Source organism: Pseudonaja textilis, chromosome 3, assembly GCF_049901715.1.
Source record: "Pseudonaja textilis isolate UNSWEBS1 chromosome 3, rPseTex1.2, whole genome shotgun sequence".
NCBI lineage: Eukaryota > Metazoa > Chordata > Lepidosauria > Squamata > Elapidae > Pseudonaja > Pseudonaja textilis.
The window spans coordinates 161,354,558-161,372,628 of NC_141992.1; the positions used below are offsets into that span (position 1 = coordinate 161,354,558).

Consider the following 18,071-nt stretch of genomic DNA (forward strand, 5'->3'; position numbering starts at 1 on the left):
CTGGAGGGCGTGTGGTTTCGCGTGCTGCCTGCATCCTGCAGATGGAGTTTTGCTTGTTTGTGCAGTCCAGTTTCTGAAAAGCTGCGGATAAGCTTGGTCCATGGACCAAGGGTTGGGGATCCCTGGGTTAAATGCAGTAAGTGCACACTTGTACCCATTAAGAGCACATCCATCTTAATTCAGATTATATTGTGTAATTTTTTCAACAATATTTTTATTTTTCAAAATCACTTTTATCAAATATTTTAAAGACAAAGTTTGAAAAACAACACACAACCAAAACTTGTAGAGAAAATTTACAGTTTTATTTCTGACCTCTGAGATCTAGGATTCATTCAAGACTATTTTTCAGTAAAATGTATTTGTTGCCAAATGTCTGTGTGACTGGCAAATTACATAATGTTTTTGGTCATGTTTGGAAAACAAGTGACCAAACAAAACAGATCAAATCAATACATTAAAAGGCAGACTAGAATTCATTAATATAAAAATACTGCACATATTTTATGCTGTATAATAGTAGGGGTATATCAGTACAAATTTCAAAACTATTTGAAGTTTGACAATACAAAAAAGCTTTTTGTATGTTATGGAACAGGAAATACCATGATGAATTGCAAAAATGACTTATAGAGCGCACCTATCCACACTAGATATGGATTATTTTGTTAGTATTATGAAAAACTTTAATGCTTTAACACATTGAAGTGATTCAAATGGAGTATGACATTGTGAATTTTACAAAAAAAAATTCAGCCATGTATGTCAAAAGCAAATAAGTACAATAAATTGTTTATAAAATTAAGAAAAAAACAGTTACCCAAATTTCATTGATAAAAGTTTAATATAGAGTTGCTTATAAAAATGGAAAAAATATTACACCATACAACTAAGCATCCTGGCTCTGACTATTAACTACAGGGATGGTCATGTCAAAAACAAAATCTAATTTCAGAGTTATTTGCTTAAAAGGAAGCAAACAAAAACATCTCTGCAAGTAATCGGATGCTTTACCTAGTTCTTAAAGCTAATTATAATATTATTTTTAACTGGTCCAACAATTTCTTCTTCTAGCAGAACTGTAAAAAGAAAATAAGTATTTATGAGATAGGCACATATACGGAGGTTCACTTCATTTATTTTCTATGACTGCAAATGTGTATATTTTACTTTTGGACACATCGAGTATTCTGATTTAACATCAGGATTTATATCAACATTCACTTCAATTTTGAGCACTTAATTCAAAAACATAGAGGATCCGTTAAATCTGCTTTTCTTGGATTACATATATCAGTTTTACATTCAATTTCATATGCAGAATCCTATTTAAAAAACAGATATATCCCAGAATGGTAACTATGAAAAAAAATCCACTTTGTGTATTTACTATAGTTTATTTTATTGCTGTTATATATTTATTAAAATAAATATTATATTACTGTCTAAATTGATTTTTTTTTAAAAAAAAGCGTTCCTGGTAGAGCAAATGTAAACCAGTAATCAAGTTGTTTATTTTTTCCAATAGGAAAAGTTAAAATCTTCTGACAATACAATCTGTATATAATAAGTTTCAGAAATATTGCTACTTTAGTTTTCCTCTATTATTATTTATGCAATATTTGGCAAAATTTGACCACAAAATTATGATATTTGATTCCCATCTTTTTCTCTTTTAATTTTAGGGTGCTTTGTTTTCATTATTCTGGTTAAATATATATAGAACAATGAAAGAAATGCTTAATAAAACGAAAACTTTAGCATTAAAAAAGAAACAATGCTGCACAAAATACAAACAAAGCAAGTTATTTTTACCTTCCATCTGTTTCCACATTCATTGCATACAACAAATGTTGTCATAGGTTCATCGGCACTTCTGGTCTGAACCTACCCCCCAAAAAACCCCCGAAACAAACAGAAAATAGCAATGTGACTTGGCTATAGTTATATAATTTTCTTATTTTGTGGTACTACAACAGTACAATCTGATCTACTGATTAAAGTAATTAACCCATCCAAAAGCCAAAACTCTCTAGTCACAATATAACACATTAGTTTGAATAAAAACATGTATGATAAAATTGAGTTAAACGCAAAATGAAAACACCATAGAAACCAGTCAGCTGCAAGGTGAACATTGAAAATGTAAAACAATATGAATTAAAATACAATTAAAAGTCATTTTTAAAGCCTAGGAAAATGCAAAGCTCTTCACCTGGTATCAAAATGATACCAATGTGGATATCAGGCAAACCTCACTGGGAGGGAATTCCATAACTGGATGCCATCTCAGAAAAAAAAACCTCTATAACTTGTAGAAACCCACCTTGCCTTCTTTGGTGGGGCAACTGGAGAAGGGTCTTAATGGAACATTTTAAGGTTTGAGTAGGTACATAGAGGAGGTGCTGCTTCAGGTAACCTAATCCTAAATAGGTTAAGGATTGTTATGATCAAAACCAGCATTTTGAATTATTTATTCAGATATAAAAGCCCAGTTTGTTTAATCGGGGTTAATCTTTTGGTTGCTTGGTAATGTATGCTAAAACTAACTTTTAATTCAATATTACAACTTTAGTCCAAATTATTAATTTATAATTTTCATATGAAATATTAAGTGAACCCACAATCCTTCTCTTTAACAGCTAAGATTCTCTCTAGTATGCCTCTGTGACAGATGAATTTTTAACTTCTCTAGTTAGGAATAGCCAGTGATAAGAGAACTTAAAATCTGGCAACACTAAGAAGACTATATTTTGCCAGTTATTACTCTCAAAAACAGTTTTCTGTATCTTATTTGGTTATGAGTGTCTGGCAAAAACATTCATTTGGGCCTTTGCCTTCTGATACTGGAAATACAGGTTAAATAGGGAGTTAAGATTTAATGTTAAATTTGATGTGAAGAGAGAAAAGCTAAACATCAAAGAACACGCACCATTTTGAGAAGAGATCAATTATAAATTATTGTAATGCTTTAACTACTTGAAAAATATACTGTATCCCAAGACAGCCAAAAAAATTGTCAAAATTATATTTAAAAAAAAGATAGGTGGGTGAATGGAGATAGACAGATGGATAAATAGATCGATAGATAAAAATAAATAACTCCAAAAGCTAATACTGTAGCGGGCATATAGAAATGTCTAAATCACAAACCAGAGTATGTATAAAACAAGGTATTTTTGAACTGTTAAGGGAATTGGATCTTTTTCCTGCCTTGTTGGTTCCTTATAATATGCTGTGAGCATAACATTTAATGTATTTCACACAATCACAAATGTTGAATGCAGCTTAGATACAACTGATATACCTGGGTATAAGTACAGTTCTTCTTTTTACATTTCCCACAGGTAAATAAATCAGTCTGTGTTCCTCCTGTTTTAGCCATCTGGTGTTCTCTTATAGCTTCTTTGGTAAGATTCTTCCTCATTTCTTTCAACTCATCACTTGCCATCTCCTACAGTGAGCACACACAAAAAATCATGTTAATTTTACACTTTTTGAATACACACACACATACACTTTATTTACTAGGCATAATAGGTTTACCCTTTAATTTGTGAAAGTAAAAGTATTACTAATATTTATTATATATGCATTAACCTTATTAGATAATATTAGATTATTCTCTATATTGGATTATCAGGTTCCTTTGGGAGGCTTACAAAATGACAATTTATTTTACTGAAAATACAGTTTAAGGTATAGAAATCATTCTTGTACCTCATCCTCTAAGTGCTATCAAAATATACTGATTGGCTGCTGTCTTAAAATATAACAGAGGCCATGTATCTTAAGTATTGTACAATAGTTTTGTTATTATATAGAACTTTTAATGATTTATTCTCCATAGCAGCCTTCAGGAAAAAGTATATTCTTCAAATAGTTGAAGTGAACAGCTTCAACATAATCTAATTATATATACAGGTAGTATTACAATGGCAACTGGGACAGGAATTTCCATTACTAAGCAATGAAGTCATAAAATCCTATTTTAATATACAATATAGGCAACCAAGTTAGGAAGCATCATAGATTTAAGATTTCTGATCCCTCTGCTGCCATCTTCTGACTGTTTTTTACCATAGATATGGTAGCCTAACTTAAGAACCATCTGGGTTTTAAGCTATTCCGAAAAGTCAAAAAAAATGGAAGAAAAGGCAATGGCAAAGGGCTCTGTATTATTGCCAAGAAAAACTGTACTATCACTTCCAGGAAGTTGAGCTCAAACTTAACTATTAACTTGACACTATACCCAGTTAGAGGAGTGATCTTTCCAGCATAATAATATCTACATCAACTGAAAGTAGGTCTTCAAGATTTCAAGTAGAAGCTTCTCCAAGCCATATCAGGGGATGCCAGGAACTGAACCAATGATTGCATGCAAAACATATGTTGTTTCATCCATTTGTGCTATTCTATGGAGATTTGACAGCAGTAAATTATAGCCTTCTATGTTGCTAAAACATGCAACAGATAAATTTAAATACTTTTAAATTATATAGTATAATTTAACAATACATTCTGAATTTTTTTCTAAAGTACAAATAATACTGTATTTTTATTTTGGAAACACAAAAAGTCACAGATTTTTGCTTAAACAAATCAAGTAGGCAGGAAAACTCTGACACTATTTTCAACTGAGATATGTAAATGTTTTAGTGTGTCAACTAAATATGGATTCATACTTGTATCTTAGATTAAAAAAATAAAAATTGTAATATGCTGAATTTTTATTACCTCTGCTGACATTTTAGCAAATCTATCAGGAGATATATTTCCACATAAAACATTTTTTCTTAAATTAGGATTTTTTGTATCTTTAAGATTTGCTATCCTGCTGCGCACTCTATTTTTATATTTCATGTCAGTATTTTTTAGCTCCTGAAATATAGGTATTTATGAATTAAGGAAATAATGTGTAAAACACAGAATTCATTTATTTTACATATATTTGACCACATTTTATAATTGGCTGTTTTTAATTAATAAGAGCAATACATATCTAGAAACTTAACTAAATTTATATTAGCCACAAACTATCAAGTTTGTCTTGCTTACGTGAATTAAATATATATAAAAGCAATGTTCATTTAATGGCATATTTCAATATTAAAATATTTTAATAATCTCAGCTATCTCCAAGGTATTGTCCTGTTATTAACAAAATCTATACAAAATTCTAAACATATTTTTAAATATATCCTCTTTCTACCATACAATTTGTTTAAAAATTATCTGTTCTAATTTACTTTATTAAAGTTTATAAAAATGTAAATATATTAGAACACAATACAGACTGATGTAAACAACAAAAAATTAAAGAACAAAATATTTTAAAAGAGGTTAAGAATTAAACTACAGAATAAGGTAGAACTTTCATTATATTAGAAAGGATATCTTCTTCAATCTGAGAACCTAGTTCTTCCTCATCAGCACCAATAGCAATATAATCATCTGAAAAATAAATTAATTGGGAATCAGTTTTTTGTAACCTGATTATATACATATATTTAGATGCAAATAAAATTGCACTTAGTAAAATGTGCTCCAAATTATACAGCACTAAAACTGCAGTAGATTCTATCCACAACTAGAGAGTATCATAAAAACAAGATAGAAAAAAAAATACAAAAATAACTGTAAAACAATCACAAGCTGGCAATCCAAACAACAATCCAAACATAAAACATCACAAATTCCATCCACCCTACTCCAAGGCTTGGGTAAATAGATTTTCAAAGCCTTCTGGAACATTAGGGTGGGAAGCATATGGATCCCACTTCATTCTAGAAGGCAGGTGAATTTCTTAGGTATTAAAAGAGAGTATCATTTAATTGGGATGACCCAAAGCATACCACTCTTCAACATTGTATCAGATGAGCAGAAAGTGAAGAAGATGGGTAGCATAGGCCCTATACCCATGATGTTGAACCTATGGCACGCATGCCACAGGTGGCACACAGAGGCATTTGTGTGGGAAAGCAAGCCCCAGCTAAACTTACCTCACTGGGTATGCGTGTGCCTCCCAGCTGGTTTTCAGCCCGTTTGAGGCCTTTTTCGGCCTCCCAGAGGCTTGAGGGAAGCCTCTGCAGCCTTTTGAACCTTTGGAGCTCAAAAAACAGGCCTGTTTTGTCACTTCCTGTATTTCCAAGCCTCTGGGAGGCCAAAAAAGGCCTCAAGCGGGCCAAAAATCAGCTGGGAGGCGCACACATGCCCAGTGCAGGTATGGGGGTGGCGGGGTAGATCGCGTGCGCATGCGCAGGGGGCATGGGGGGGCACACGCATTGCCTTCTGGGTGCTGGCATGCGAATGCGCATATGCAAGCACACATGCAATTTTAGGCACAGGAACCCACAATGGTTAGCCACCACTGCCCTATACCATACATAGGGTTTTAAAGATAATAACCATCATCTTGAATATTTCATTTGGACCCTTAATTTGTTAAACTGTAAGCTATTTATTTCTAGAATTGAAAGAAAGTCAGTTCTTTTGGTTCTCTTTTACACTTCCCTCTTTGAATTTGAAATTAACTTTCTAAGACTTCCATTAACTGGTTGAAGACACTTCACTATGTTATTTTTCTACTAGGTCATTTTTCACTTCACTTCTCCACTGTTTTTTTGGTGTAACTTTTAACTTTAGATCAGCAAAAGACTTTCTACAGTACTGACACAAGACATCTCTTTATGTAATATCAGATGTGCATCCAATCCACTTAACTGTAAATTCAAATTGCAACAAATTATCAGTTCAAATTATCAGCTAAGAATAATAACTTAAGGCCATTCTCAAAAAGAAATATGACAAATTCACAGTGACTAAAAAATAATAAGCACACATACTGCAACATATAGAGGATCCCCTAAAAATGTTTTTCATCATGCACTTAATATAATCTCACAGCCGGTTTCTTAATAGCCTTGTATTTTGTATTGAATAAAACCAGAAAGAAAATATGGAGTCAAATGAAAAGTAAGTATAGCCCAGTAATATAATTCTTACCCCCTGTTTTAAGAGCTGCTGCCAACATTTCTCTGCATTTCATCCGTACAGAATCAGATGTGCTTGGAGCCCGGGGAAAAGAAGAGATATATGTGTCTGTTGAAATGTTAGAATCCTCTTTCTTGTTGTTTGAATTGCTACTGGAACTGCTAAATAGACAACAGATAAACACTTTTTTTTTGTTCTGTTTCACTATGAATCAGCAGGACCCACATGGTATGATTTGGACCCTCTTTATCATCCACCCAGACACTAATTTTACTGACCAAATGACCCTTTTAAATATGTAAATCAATGAACAAAAACCTCCAGTATTAAATATATTTTCCTTTGTATAATGAAATTCATAAATGCAGAAATAAATATTTCATCAATCCCAAGTATTAAAAATAATACAAGAATGAAGTCTCATCTCTGTACATAATGATTATTTCTGACTTAAATATTCCAATTTAAACTGACAGGATTTCACCTAACCAAGTGTTAAATGTACTGTACATGGTATAAGACTATTCTGTAATCTTTTTTCCATACATTCTTTCATCATATCCTTTAATATTACCCTTGAGTTTGTACTCTTTTAAGTTTGTAAACATTAGGATGAGTTAATGTTAGTTGTCTTCTACCATTTAAGCAAAAAGGTTATAAGATATACCTTTCTTCCCTTGCTTCAGGACTGTTTTGTGAAGATGATGCTGATTCTTTTTTCTTGTCTTCAGATTCTTTGTCATTTGATGGTCCATCTAAAATGCATATATAATATATAAAAGCAATAATAATTAAGTTGATGAAATAAGGGGATGTCAATCCAAGATAAATAAAAGATTAGGGAATGCCTGTGCAGCAATGAATGAATTTAAGTAATTAATTTTATCTGATTAATTAACCAATTAGGTTTATAAGAACAGGTCAGATAAACCTTTGCTTCCTGTTCTTCTTTCTCTTTTGCCCTTTATGTAGCCATTTCATTCTACTTAACTACTGTTTAGTTTTGTCTAATCTCAAGATGACACCTAACACTATGCATAACTGAGACCTGCCAACAAGTATCAGAGAGGCACAATCAGCTTTTCTAATTCTTAATTTTTAAAAAATGAAAATAATTTTATCATCATAAAGAACATTTAAAGGCAAGGAGAGCTCCTGCTGCTATTTTTTGAATCTACATCTATTCTAACCTGCTCTTTTCCACAGGTAGAAAATTAGTATTTTTTCTCACAAATTGTAGCTAAAGGGAGATATGTAAGAAATAAATCTGTGGGTAAAAGTGTTACATTTCTCTCTTCCAGTGTAGCAACTCTGAAACAGCTCACTGAACCCCTCTCTCCATGGTAGATGGATGAAATTTTGTATGTCATAGTAGCTTAAAGTAAAGGGCAAATACAGGGAATAAAACCAAGAAAAGACTAATCACAGGAAAACTCTTGAAGACAGAAAAATGTATTATCATTATTAAGAAATCAAGAATCCAAGTAAAAAGAAAAAGTTGGATTACAAAGGAAATAATTATCTCATGAACATTATCCTAATCTCCATGTTACAGAATACAATTTATATCATTCTGGTTATAGGCTAGCTAAGATCCTTGTCATTCACATCAACCTCGACAAACTCTAGATTTTTCAGATAATTTTGCAAGATAGATTCATCAGCACTGTTAATCCAAGGGTCTTTTTAAAGTTTAGTGAAAAGTTACTGTAATAAGAATAGTTTAAAATAGGTTTCTAGAACTTACTGATCCATCTTCAAAATACTAGATTATTAATAACTATTAGATTGTTATCTTTTTTTTGCAGTTTCCTAAATATATTATATTTTAGTACTTTGTTGTAAAAAATCTTTGTTTATATTTTAAGTTTTCACTATAGCCTCACTGCATTATGTTTGAAGGTAATTTTTTAAAAGAATGTACATTTCAAATGGTCTTTTCCCCATGCTTCAACCATTCTAAACTAATGCACATAATAAATACTTGAGAATTTTCCAGGATATCCATCCTCCCCCAACTGCAAACATATTCCACAGATCAACTAAGTATAGTAGCATATAGAATGATCAAGAAGGAATATCTCTTAAGGTATGCTATAGTTTCATTCACCACAGCCAAAAATCATAAGAAAAAACTGGATATACAAGATCCAGAAAAGGAGCTAATGTTTAGATTAATTTAAAAATCATCTAACAATGAGAAAATGCAAAAGCTTAATGCATCTGTACCTAACAATTTCTTCCATGATTTAATGAGCGATTTTGCTAGAGATGTAACTTCTTCATCTGTACTTTGTTTCCGAATTGCATTCACAGACATGCCAATTCTTGTGGACTGAAAATTAAAATAGTTAAGATCAATGAGAGGTATTTGCAAAATGAAGTACTGTATATATGCCATTAAATCCCCCCCCCCCTCCCAAAAATATGTTGTAGAAAAGAGATGTCTTAAGTGAATTCTATACTTTCACTCCCTTTGAAAAATTCTCTAATCACCTCATCTGCAATTTCAGTTACCAAAGTGACAGATCTCTTCATAGTGATCTGTTGAGGCAACTACTGTAGCTTTAATTTAAATGTTTTATGAGATAAACTCATATTCTGATTTTATGAAAAAATTTATATGCATATTTTATCAGCTTTCTACATTTTGTGGAATATTTTTTATACACACGCACACACATACACACACACACACACACACACACACACATATGTATATGTATATACATACATTACATAATACACACACACACACTATTTTAACTGCCCAGTCACTGAAAGTTAAGTGGCATATAAATGTATAAATAAATAAATACACAACTCCAAGATATCAGACAATCACTGAAGTTCAACCATCCATAGGATACAGGATATACAGGTAGTACTCAACTTACAATTCATTTAGCGACTGTTTGAAATTACGTCACTGGAAAAAAATGACTTGTGATTTTTCACACTTACAACCATTGCAGCATGCTCATGCTCATGTTATCAAAATTCAGACACTTGACAACTGACTCATATTTATGACAGTTGCTGTGTTCCCGAGTTATGTGATCACCTTGTGCGACCTTCTAACAAACAAATGGGGAAGCAGATTCACTTAACAATTGTATTACTAAATTACTATCTGCAGTGTATTCACTTAACAACTGCAGTGATTCACTTAACAACCTTTGCAAGAAATGTCATAAAATGAGGCAAAACTCACTTAACATGTGTCATTGCAACACAAATTCTGGCATTAATTGTGGTCGTAAGTTGAGGACTACTTGAATAAGCATCATAAATCTACTAGCAAGATTCAATAATCATAACTAAATATATTTTTCCTTATCAATACATTTATAGCATTTATGTTTGAAATTAACATCTGACAAATCATTTTCTCTTTGTAAGGAATCCAACATATCATACTAATGAAGTTAGTTTCTGCATCTCTGTGTTTATAGCATTATCAATTTCAGTATTTTTGCAGGAAAAAAAGCGCATACCTGTAACAGTTCCAGCGTCATGGGCATATTCTTAAGTTCCTTGAGTAAATCAAGTGCCCCGCCCTGTAAAACACATTGAAAATTAAATATACCGATTGCCGTAAAGACACCTAAAAAAGACACCTAATATTATTTTATCATCTTCAAATCTATGATATAAATGCTAATAAAAATATTGATAAACATTTAAAAAATATTTTTTCATGCTTGTTCCAAGAACAACTGACTACAGTTCTCGTCCTTAAAAGTGAACTAGGTCTATCCTAAAGTAAAGCTATCTATGTGAAGCTAGTGACATTTAATTAAAATTTTCTAAAGACTGCTAATTTTTCCCATATCTTGCACAATATTGAAATCCAGCCTAAATTTTTTTTATAGAATTAGCACAAAACCAAATATTATTCAAGATGTTCCATTCAAGATGCTACATTGTCGATAATTTTACACAGTCTGATTTCTATTTAATCCTGAGCTCCTAATTTATTTTTAAACATAGTAAAAAGGGGGAAAGGGGGAAAATATACTTTACCACAATATTCAACTTCTACAGGTACAATCTATCAGTTTTAGGTTATACTCTTATATTTATCTGATTGAAAGGTTTGATTTGTAAGAATCATAAAAAAATACTTCTCTGGCAACATGTAAGTCATGTGTATCAAAATAAATATTCTGGTAGATATTATGAAATAGAATTGAATTCTAAGAGTAATTTAATGGAATATAACCACAATATATTAAAGGGACATATTTGTATTAACTTTATTCTTACTACACAGAATTTTCCTTCTGTTGAAATAATAAATTTCTTTTTGTTGAAAGAATTTTAAACATCTATCAGTTAATGTCAACTTTATACTCTTATCACAGCTACTGAGCACTGAATCACAAGACCCCACAACTATAACGAATTCCATCCAAGGGAGACAATTCAAATTAGACAGTTCCCCTCAGACTTTGGCTCCATTCACATACATTTTATTGCTGAAAATAAGGAATTCTACTGTAGTAATAGGAAACTATGAATAAAATGTCCTTTTCATAAAGCAAGCACTCCTCGGGACACACAAGGATTTAACCAGATAGTAAGATTTGTCCACTTGAGACTCTAACAGATACATACATACAAGCCTAGAAAAACATGTAATGAAATTATTCAGGAGGTGAAGTTGCCTTTCCGAAGACAAGATCAAAAGAAATACTTATAGTCCATAAAAAATTACTAAAATTTTCACAAAGATCACTAAGACACTATATAAATATATACCAGTTACCAAGCGTTCGAATTTTAATCATATGGCCACAAGGATGCTACAACAATCGTAAAGGGGGAAAAAGTTTATGTCACCTTTTTCAGTGCTGTTGTAACTTTGAATGGTCACTACATAAATAGCTGTAAGTGAAAGACTATCTGTATATTACTAAATTGATTTTTTAGAAATACTGCATAGTATTTCTGACAGCAAATCTCTATTAATTTCAAGTTAAAATTTCTAAGAAACTGAAGCCATCTACATGAAATATGACCGTAAAATGGGCATTTAAATACCATTTAAAAATACTTTCTAAACACTTTCTGAACAAAAATACTTTTTGCACAATACAAATACACAGTGATTGCTTTTTGCGACACAAAGTATGTCTAAAAGGACAAAAATATTAATTTCAATTATTACTGCAGTCTTCTTCTCTTATTAAATAATACAAAAGCTGCCCAGGAGGCTTTGGATAGTGAGATGGGCAGATAGATAGATAGATAGATAGATAGATAGATAGATAGATAGATAGATAGATAGATAGATAGATAGATAAAAAGATAGATAGATAGATAAATAGATAGATAGATAGATAGATAGATAGATAGATAGATAGATAGATAGATAGATAGATAGATAGATAGATTCAGTATTGCTCTTAAAAGTATTTTTAGTGGCTTCCACCAGACATATTCAATTATACCTTATTCATCTCATATCTAAAGATATCCTTATTTACGTATGTTATAGTACTGTTTAGTTACTTTAGTTACTATAATATTTACAAAACAGATGTCACTACTGATATTATGGCTTTTGCTAAGACATTCTTCTTTATCCTGGTGCTCTCATATGTATTGGGACTACCAGAATTCCCAGCCTGTGGCAACTCTCTACAGGTGCATATAATAAAAAATAGAACAGTTCTAAAACTGCAATAGTGATGCATGATCTGTAGATTATTAAATTCATGGGGCTTGCAAATTATTTTTATGAAAGTGGAGTCCCTAAAATATTACAATCCCCCATGGCTAAAAAAAAAAAAACCTGAAACCCTGAAGCAAAAGGTAAGTATACACAACAAATAGAAACCTAACCAGGCATTTATATGACATTATTGTTTTTGAGTCTTCAAATTTTGATCCTTGTAAGTTTAAAAAAAAAGATGATAAAGTAGTCCTCAACTTACAACTACAATTGGGCGCAAATTTCCATTGCTAAGCAAGATAATTGTTAAGTTTTGCTCCATTTTTCAGTTTTTAAGTGAATCACTGCAGTTGTTAAGTGAATCGATAAGTCGATAGTCGATAAGTGAGTCTGGCTTCTCTCATTGACTTTGTTAGTCAAAAGGTGGCTGGGAAGGTTACAAATGATGATCACATGATCCTCGGACAGTGCAACTGTCTTAAATATATACCAGTTGCCAAGCGCCCAAATTTCATGCAACCATGGTGACGATACAATGGTCCTAAATGTGAAAACCTGCCATAAATCCATTTTTCAGTGCCATTATAACTTTGAATGATTACTAAATGAATGGTTGTAAATTGAAGACTATCTGTACTAGAGGATTTCCAATCTCAGCAACTGAATGTCACACAAGCATTAACAACACAAGTTCATTATATGGTCTAGCATAGGAGTGTCAAACTGGATTTCTTTGAGGGCTGAATCAGCATTGTAGTTCTCCTCCGCAGCTGATGCCTCTTGCAGCACCCTGCCAGCCAAAATGGGGCACGAGAGGCCACGTGCGGCCCCCATATGGCCCATTTTTTGCCTGGATGGCCTCCTGAAACATTTTTCCAGCCCAAATAGGGTGGGTGGGGCCATGGACCAGTCTTTTGCTACTTCCAAGCAGGCCAGATTTAAGCACCCTTAAATCTGGCCCAAAGGGCCTGCTTGGAATTGGCCCACAGGCCTTGAGTTTGATACCCCGATCTAGCAGCTCACATGCTTTATTTATACTGAGAATTTAAAATAAAGTGTATTCCTAAATGCCAGTACAGAACTTGGTAATCTTTTATGGAAAAATTCTAAGTAACAGTTCTGCTCAGAATGAACATATAAAATGGCCTAAGTATACATGGGATTGTAGTTTACATTGTTAACTCTTCCCAGATAGACAGATCACTTGTCCTATTTTTAAAATTTCTACTACACATATGAAGCACAGTAAATTTATCAACATGAAAGCTACCTTACATGAATCAGTCCTTTAGGTCATATCCATTCTTCCACAGATAACACAATATAATCTATACTGGCAAGCAGTGGTCTCCAGGATCATATGGAATTTTTTTCCAGTTACATAAAGAGCTGCCACAGATCAAACCAGGATTAATATATCAGGAATTTAGAACTGAAACTGTAAGCGTTCATTGTCTGAGGAAAGGAAGATTCTACTGAAAAATTTCTAAAAGCTGTGCCTGAATCCAATAGGAATTCTCTCTCCCCTTTCTCTCATATTGTACTTTATGCTATCATCATAAACGTATGCTATTTGGTGGATCTTATCTTTCTTTACAACTCACATGATTAAAACTCAACTATAACAACTTAATATTAAAATATTTTAAAAGCATAAATACCACTAAAATAGGATTCTATATTCCAAGTCTTAAGTGTCTATACACAGTGGTGCTGCTGTCTATAAGAGAAAATACTTTTGTGCCTACTCAAAAGTAACTTCTACTAAATTAAATAGTTTATCTCAGGTATGTGATTATAGAATGGTAGCATGAAATGCACATGGAAAAATATTTAGTACACTCTGATTCTATGTCTAATAATAGGAAAAGCTACTGCTTACCTTTTCTTGTCTAATCTTACTCAACTGCTCTTGATTTTTGAATATCTATATGTGTAACTTTACCTCTGTCAACTTGAACCTACTCATTACACAATAAGGTAATTCATTATACTAAATATACTAAAAAAAGCATTAATAGTTACTAATATCACTATAATAAAAGCAATTATAATCCTTAACAATGCCACCATATCATGGTTCAAGGGGCCTAAGAGAACCAAATGTAAATGGAAAAATGTCTGTGCACAAGTCTGCATATTAAATCCATACTAAAGTAAGAATATGGGATAACTTCAGTCACAAGTTTATTTAATTAATAACAAAAACTTATTACCCTTAGTGGCAAGCCTGGCTTTACTCTAAAATTCATTGTATGTGTGTATGTATTAAATAAAACATTTTAGCAGACAGTACTACTTTGTGCAATATCTCTGAGTTTGTCTTTTCTGCAAGTAATTATATTGAAAATAAACTGCAACATATATAAGCTAGAATTGCAATTATCCCAAGCTAATGTTTTTACACAAAGTTTTAATTTTTCTGCAGCTTTGCACCCGAGTATTTTTATGGTTGCTTGGTAATGGTACCAAGAAGTTCTTTCTTGGTAGTCACAGAACCCTTTTGCTATACAATGAAAATCACATATTTCTTAACACCAAAATCTGAATTCTTCCAATATACTTCATTTCACAGTTGGCACTTGAAATTGCTCAGAGATGCAGGGAGTTGTAGCTTAGCAACATCTAAAATCCAGAGACTCCCTCTCTCTGGAACAGGTGATGCAGTTTTAGATCAGTGTTTTAAACTTACAATTATTTAAGCTTATATCTTATAATAATATATTGCGAGGATAAAATTTTGAATCAAACCTTTTGTTTGTTGATTGTAAATAAACATTACAATAAAAACACTTTGGGATTTCAATATCCATACACAGTTGCAATGCAGTGCATCATTTACATTTTGATAAGAGGTTTGGAAACAATCTCAGTGGAAGCTAAAATTTACAAGGGCTAAAACGCAATGTAGTGAATTATAACAGCAAAATGGAAGTTTGAGATATACCTATAGGGTAAGCATCTTTAAGACATTTTATAGATTCTATAACTCCATATAACCAGAAAAGCCACAAAGTCTTGGGGTGGGGGAGGAGAAAAAGGACTGGCATACATTATAAAGAAGAAGAGAAAGGTAGCATAGATCTTAAGGATAGAACAGCTTTTTAACAAAAAGAAACCCCGCAACATTAATCTGGTTTTAAAAGTCAGCGAGGCTCCAGTGGGCTCAAATTTTCGATTTTCCGAAAGTGAAGAATTGGGCCTTTCTACATAGCAATAAATGCCGCCACCGGACGCTTTCTCTGGATTTGAACGCGACGTACGACTACGGCTCTTTACAAACACAACTGGCCCAGACACCGAGGTCAGGGTCCCGTCACGGATGACAGTTGGAACACCACAAAAGAGGAACTGGGCGCGAACGAAGCTTGCCCTCCATTAGCCTCTCATTTATCAGCCTCCCCACCCCCGGGAAAAGGCGGGCCCCCAGTTGAGGTACAGCGCCGCTGATTGGTCAGACAGAAGTTGAAGTCGGGCGCGCGAGGGGGCTAACGGACATTTCGCCCTCCCTCCCGGTGGACCTCACCGCGTTCTTCTTCTGCACCATCTTGTCCATCTTTTTAGCGATGCGGATGATTTCATCTTCGGTGCTCATGGCGGCTGCCGGGTCCACGGCGGCGCCTCTTTCTCTCTCTCTGTCTCTCTCTAATGGGCGACTGAGGAGCAGTGAGCTTCAACCTTCGATGCTGCTTCTACGCCACGAATGCCGACGCTTTCAGGGCAAAAGCAAAGATGGAGCCGCCAAATCACTGTCGGGGTCGCTGTGAACATCAACCGGCCAGCAACGACAGCTCGACAGCCGTGGCGCCAGGCCTTGCTGATCAAACCTCGGTAGAGAGAGCCAGGCAATGCTCCGGAAAACCGAAAACATCGATTAAGGGTTAAAAAGTGTGGGGTGGAGCTTCGTCTCCCTTCAGAGTTCCGACCGCTTAGCGGAAGTTATCAAGCTCTCTGCGGGGAGAGGGAAGGAAGAAGAGGTTGTCGGCGACCCAAATGACACAAAGGTGTAGACTCTTTGTAACTTTGTAACCTCAGGACTTTTGGCTGTGAGTTGTTCTGTCTTGACAAATGGGGGAAAAAAAGCAGCAGTGGTTGCGATCTCGAGAGATAACATAACTATTTAGGCGTGATCCGGGTGTGTTATACTACAAAACTCACGTCCAAATCAGTGGTGGGATTCAATTTTTTATTACCAGGTGGGCGTGGCAGGGGAAAGATACTGTAAAATCTCCAGTCAGAAGTGGTATTTGCTGTTTCTCCGAACCACTCAAAATTTCGGTTCTCCAGAACTGGTCAGCACCTGCTGAATACCACCTCTGGTCCATATTATGGCTACAGTCCAATTTATTTGGAAGGCTATGGCTTGTCAAAGCTCGTCAAAGAGGTTTCTTCAAGGATCCAGTTTCCTGAAATTAACTTTGTTCATCTGTATACTGCCTTTTTGTCCTTTTTATTGAATATATAAAAATAGAACAATTCTAAAACAATTTTAGAACAGCCATGGGTGCAATATTCTCTTTAGGATTTAAACCTGTGATAAATTATTTGAATAAATGTATATTTGATCTAGAATACAAGAGAAAATATAAAGTTCAGCAAGAGTCCTTGGCAGGTGTATTTAGTACTGATTTACTAATTTAGTCAGAATGGTTTTGCAATTATATGTGCATTGGGATTTGATGAGATGGATTTATATGATGCAGTAATTCTACTTTCCATTGTAAACTGTAATAAAGTACATTTATGGCAAAGCTTCAGCCTGAGCTCATTTTATTATTCTTGTGAACTATATAAGATACCAAAAAAGCTTTTATAGAACGTTAAGGTTCACAAAGCATCTGTAGTTTTATTCTTGCAATAATGCAACAATATATATATTTTACTTACCATGGAAATAACTGGGGGTTTTTTGTATCTATATCAGCTTGTGCATACTTATAACTGCAGTTTGGATTACATGTTCAAATTTAAACATGATCATTAACAATGGTTGCTTTGTTGATACACTAAGTCATACAAAGTTTGTAACCAAATTTTACAGTTCATCTTTTATTAGTTTATGGATTGGTGAGTTACATAATATGAAAATGTGCTGACCAAGTAATAATTTACCTAACCATGGATAAATGTATAGTGCAAATGTGGCTAATTTTAATATAATGGTCTCAAGCCTTGGCATTCTGCACCAGCTGTATGGAATACTGATTTAATACTTATTAACCTGTTTAAAAAGTGATCCACAGCTGTGAACAAATCTTTATTTTCCCTGCAACAATCCTATGAGGTAGACTGGGATAAGAAATAGAATGACTGGTCCAAAGTCATCAGCTGGCTTTCATGTTAAGGTGAGAGTTGAACTCATGGTCTCCTGCTTTCTAGTGCCTGAACCAGTAGATCA

General features: G+C 33.5%; 1 protein-coding gene across 3 annotated transcripts; it reads right to left on the minus strand.

Moving 5' to 3' along the window:
- Positions 1-283: 283 nt before the first annotated feature.
- On the minus strand, positions 284-16,525 carry TCEA1 (transcription elongation factor A1). 3 transcript variants are annotated; one of them, XM_026699193.2, is made up of 10 exons: positions 16,200-16,525; positions 10,491-10,553; positions 9,223-9,328; positions 7,661-7,748; positions 7,006-7,154; positions 5,398-5,454; positions 4,738-4,892; positions 3,308-3,454; positions 1,816-1,887; positions 284-1,079 (listed from the first exon to the last, which is right to left on the minus strand). In XM_026699193.2, the coding sequence occupies exons 1-10, from the start codon at positions 16,266-16,268 to the stop codon at positions 1,071-1,073; spliced, it is 915 nt and encodes a 304-aa protein (XP_026554978.1). In that variant the 5' UTR covers positions 16,269-16,525; the 3' UTR covers positions 284-1,070. The 3 variants fall into 3 exon arrangements, with proteins under 3 accessions (XP_026554978.1, XP_087787366.1, XP_087787367.1); XM_087931240.1 differs by having other exon boundaries at positions 7,006-7,151; positions 16,200-16,496; XM_087931241.1 differs by lacking the exon at positions 16,200-16,525 and adding an exon at positions 13,949-14,062.
- Between the last annotated feature and the right edge of the window lie 1,546 nt (positions 16,526-18,071).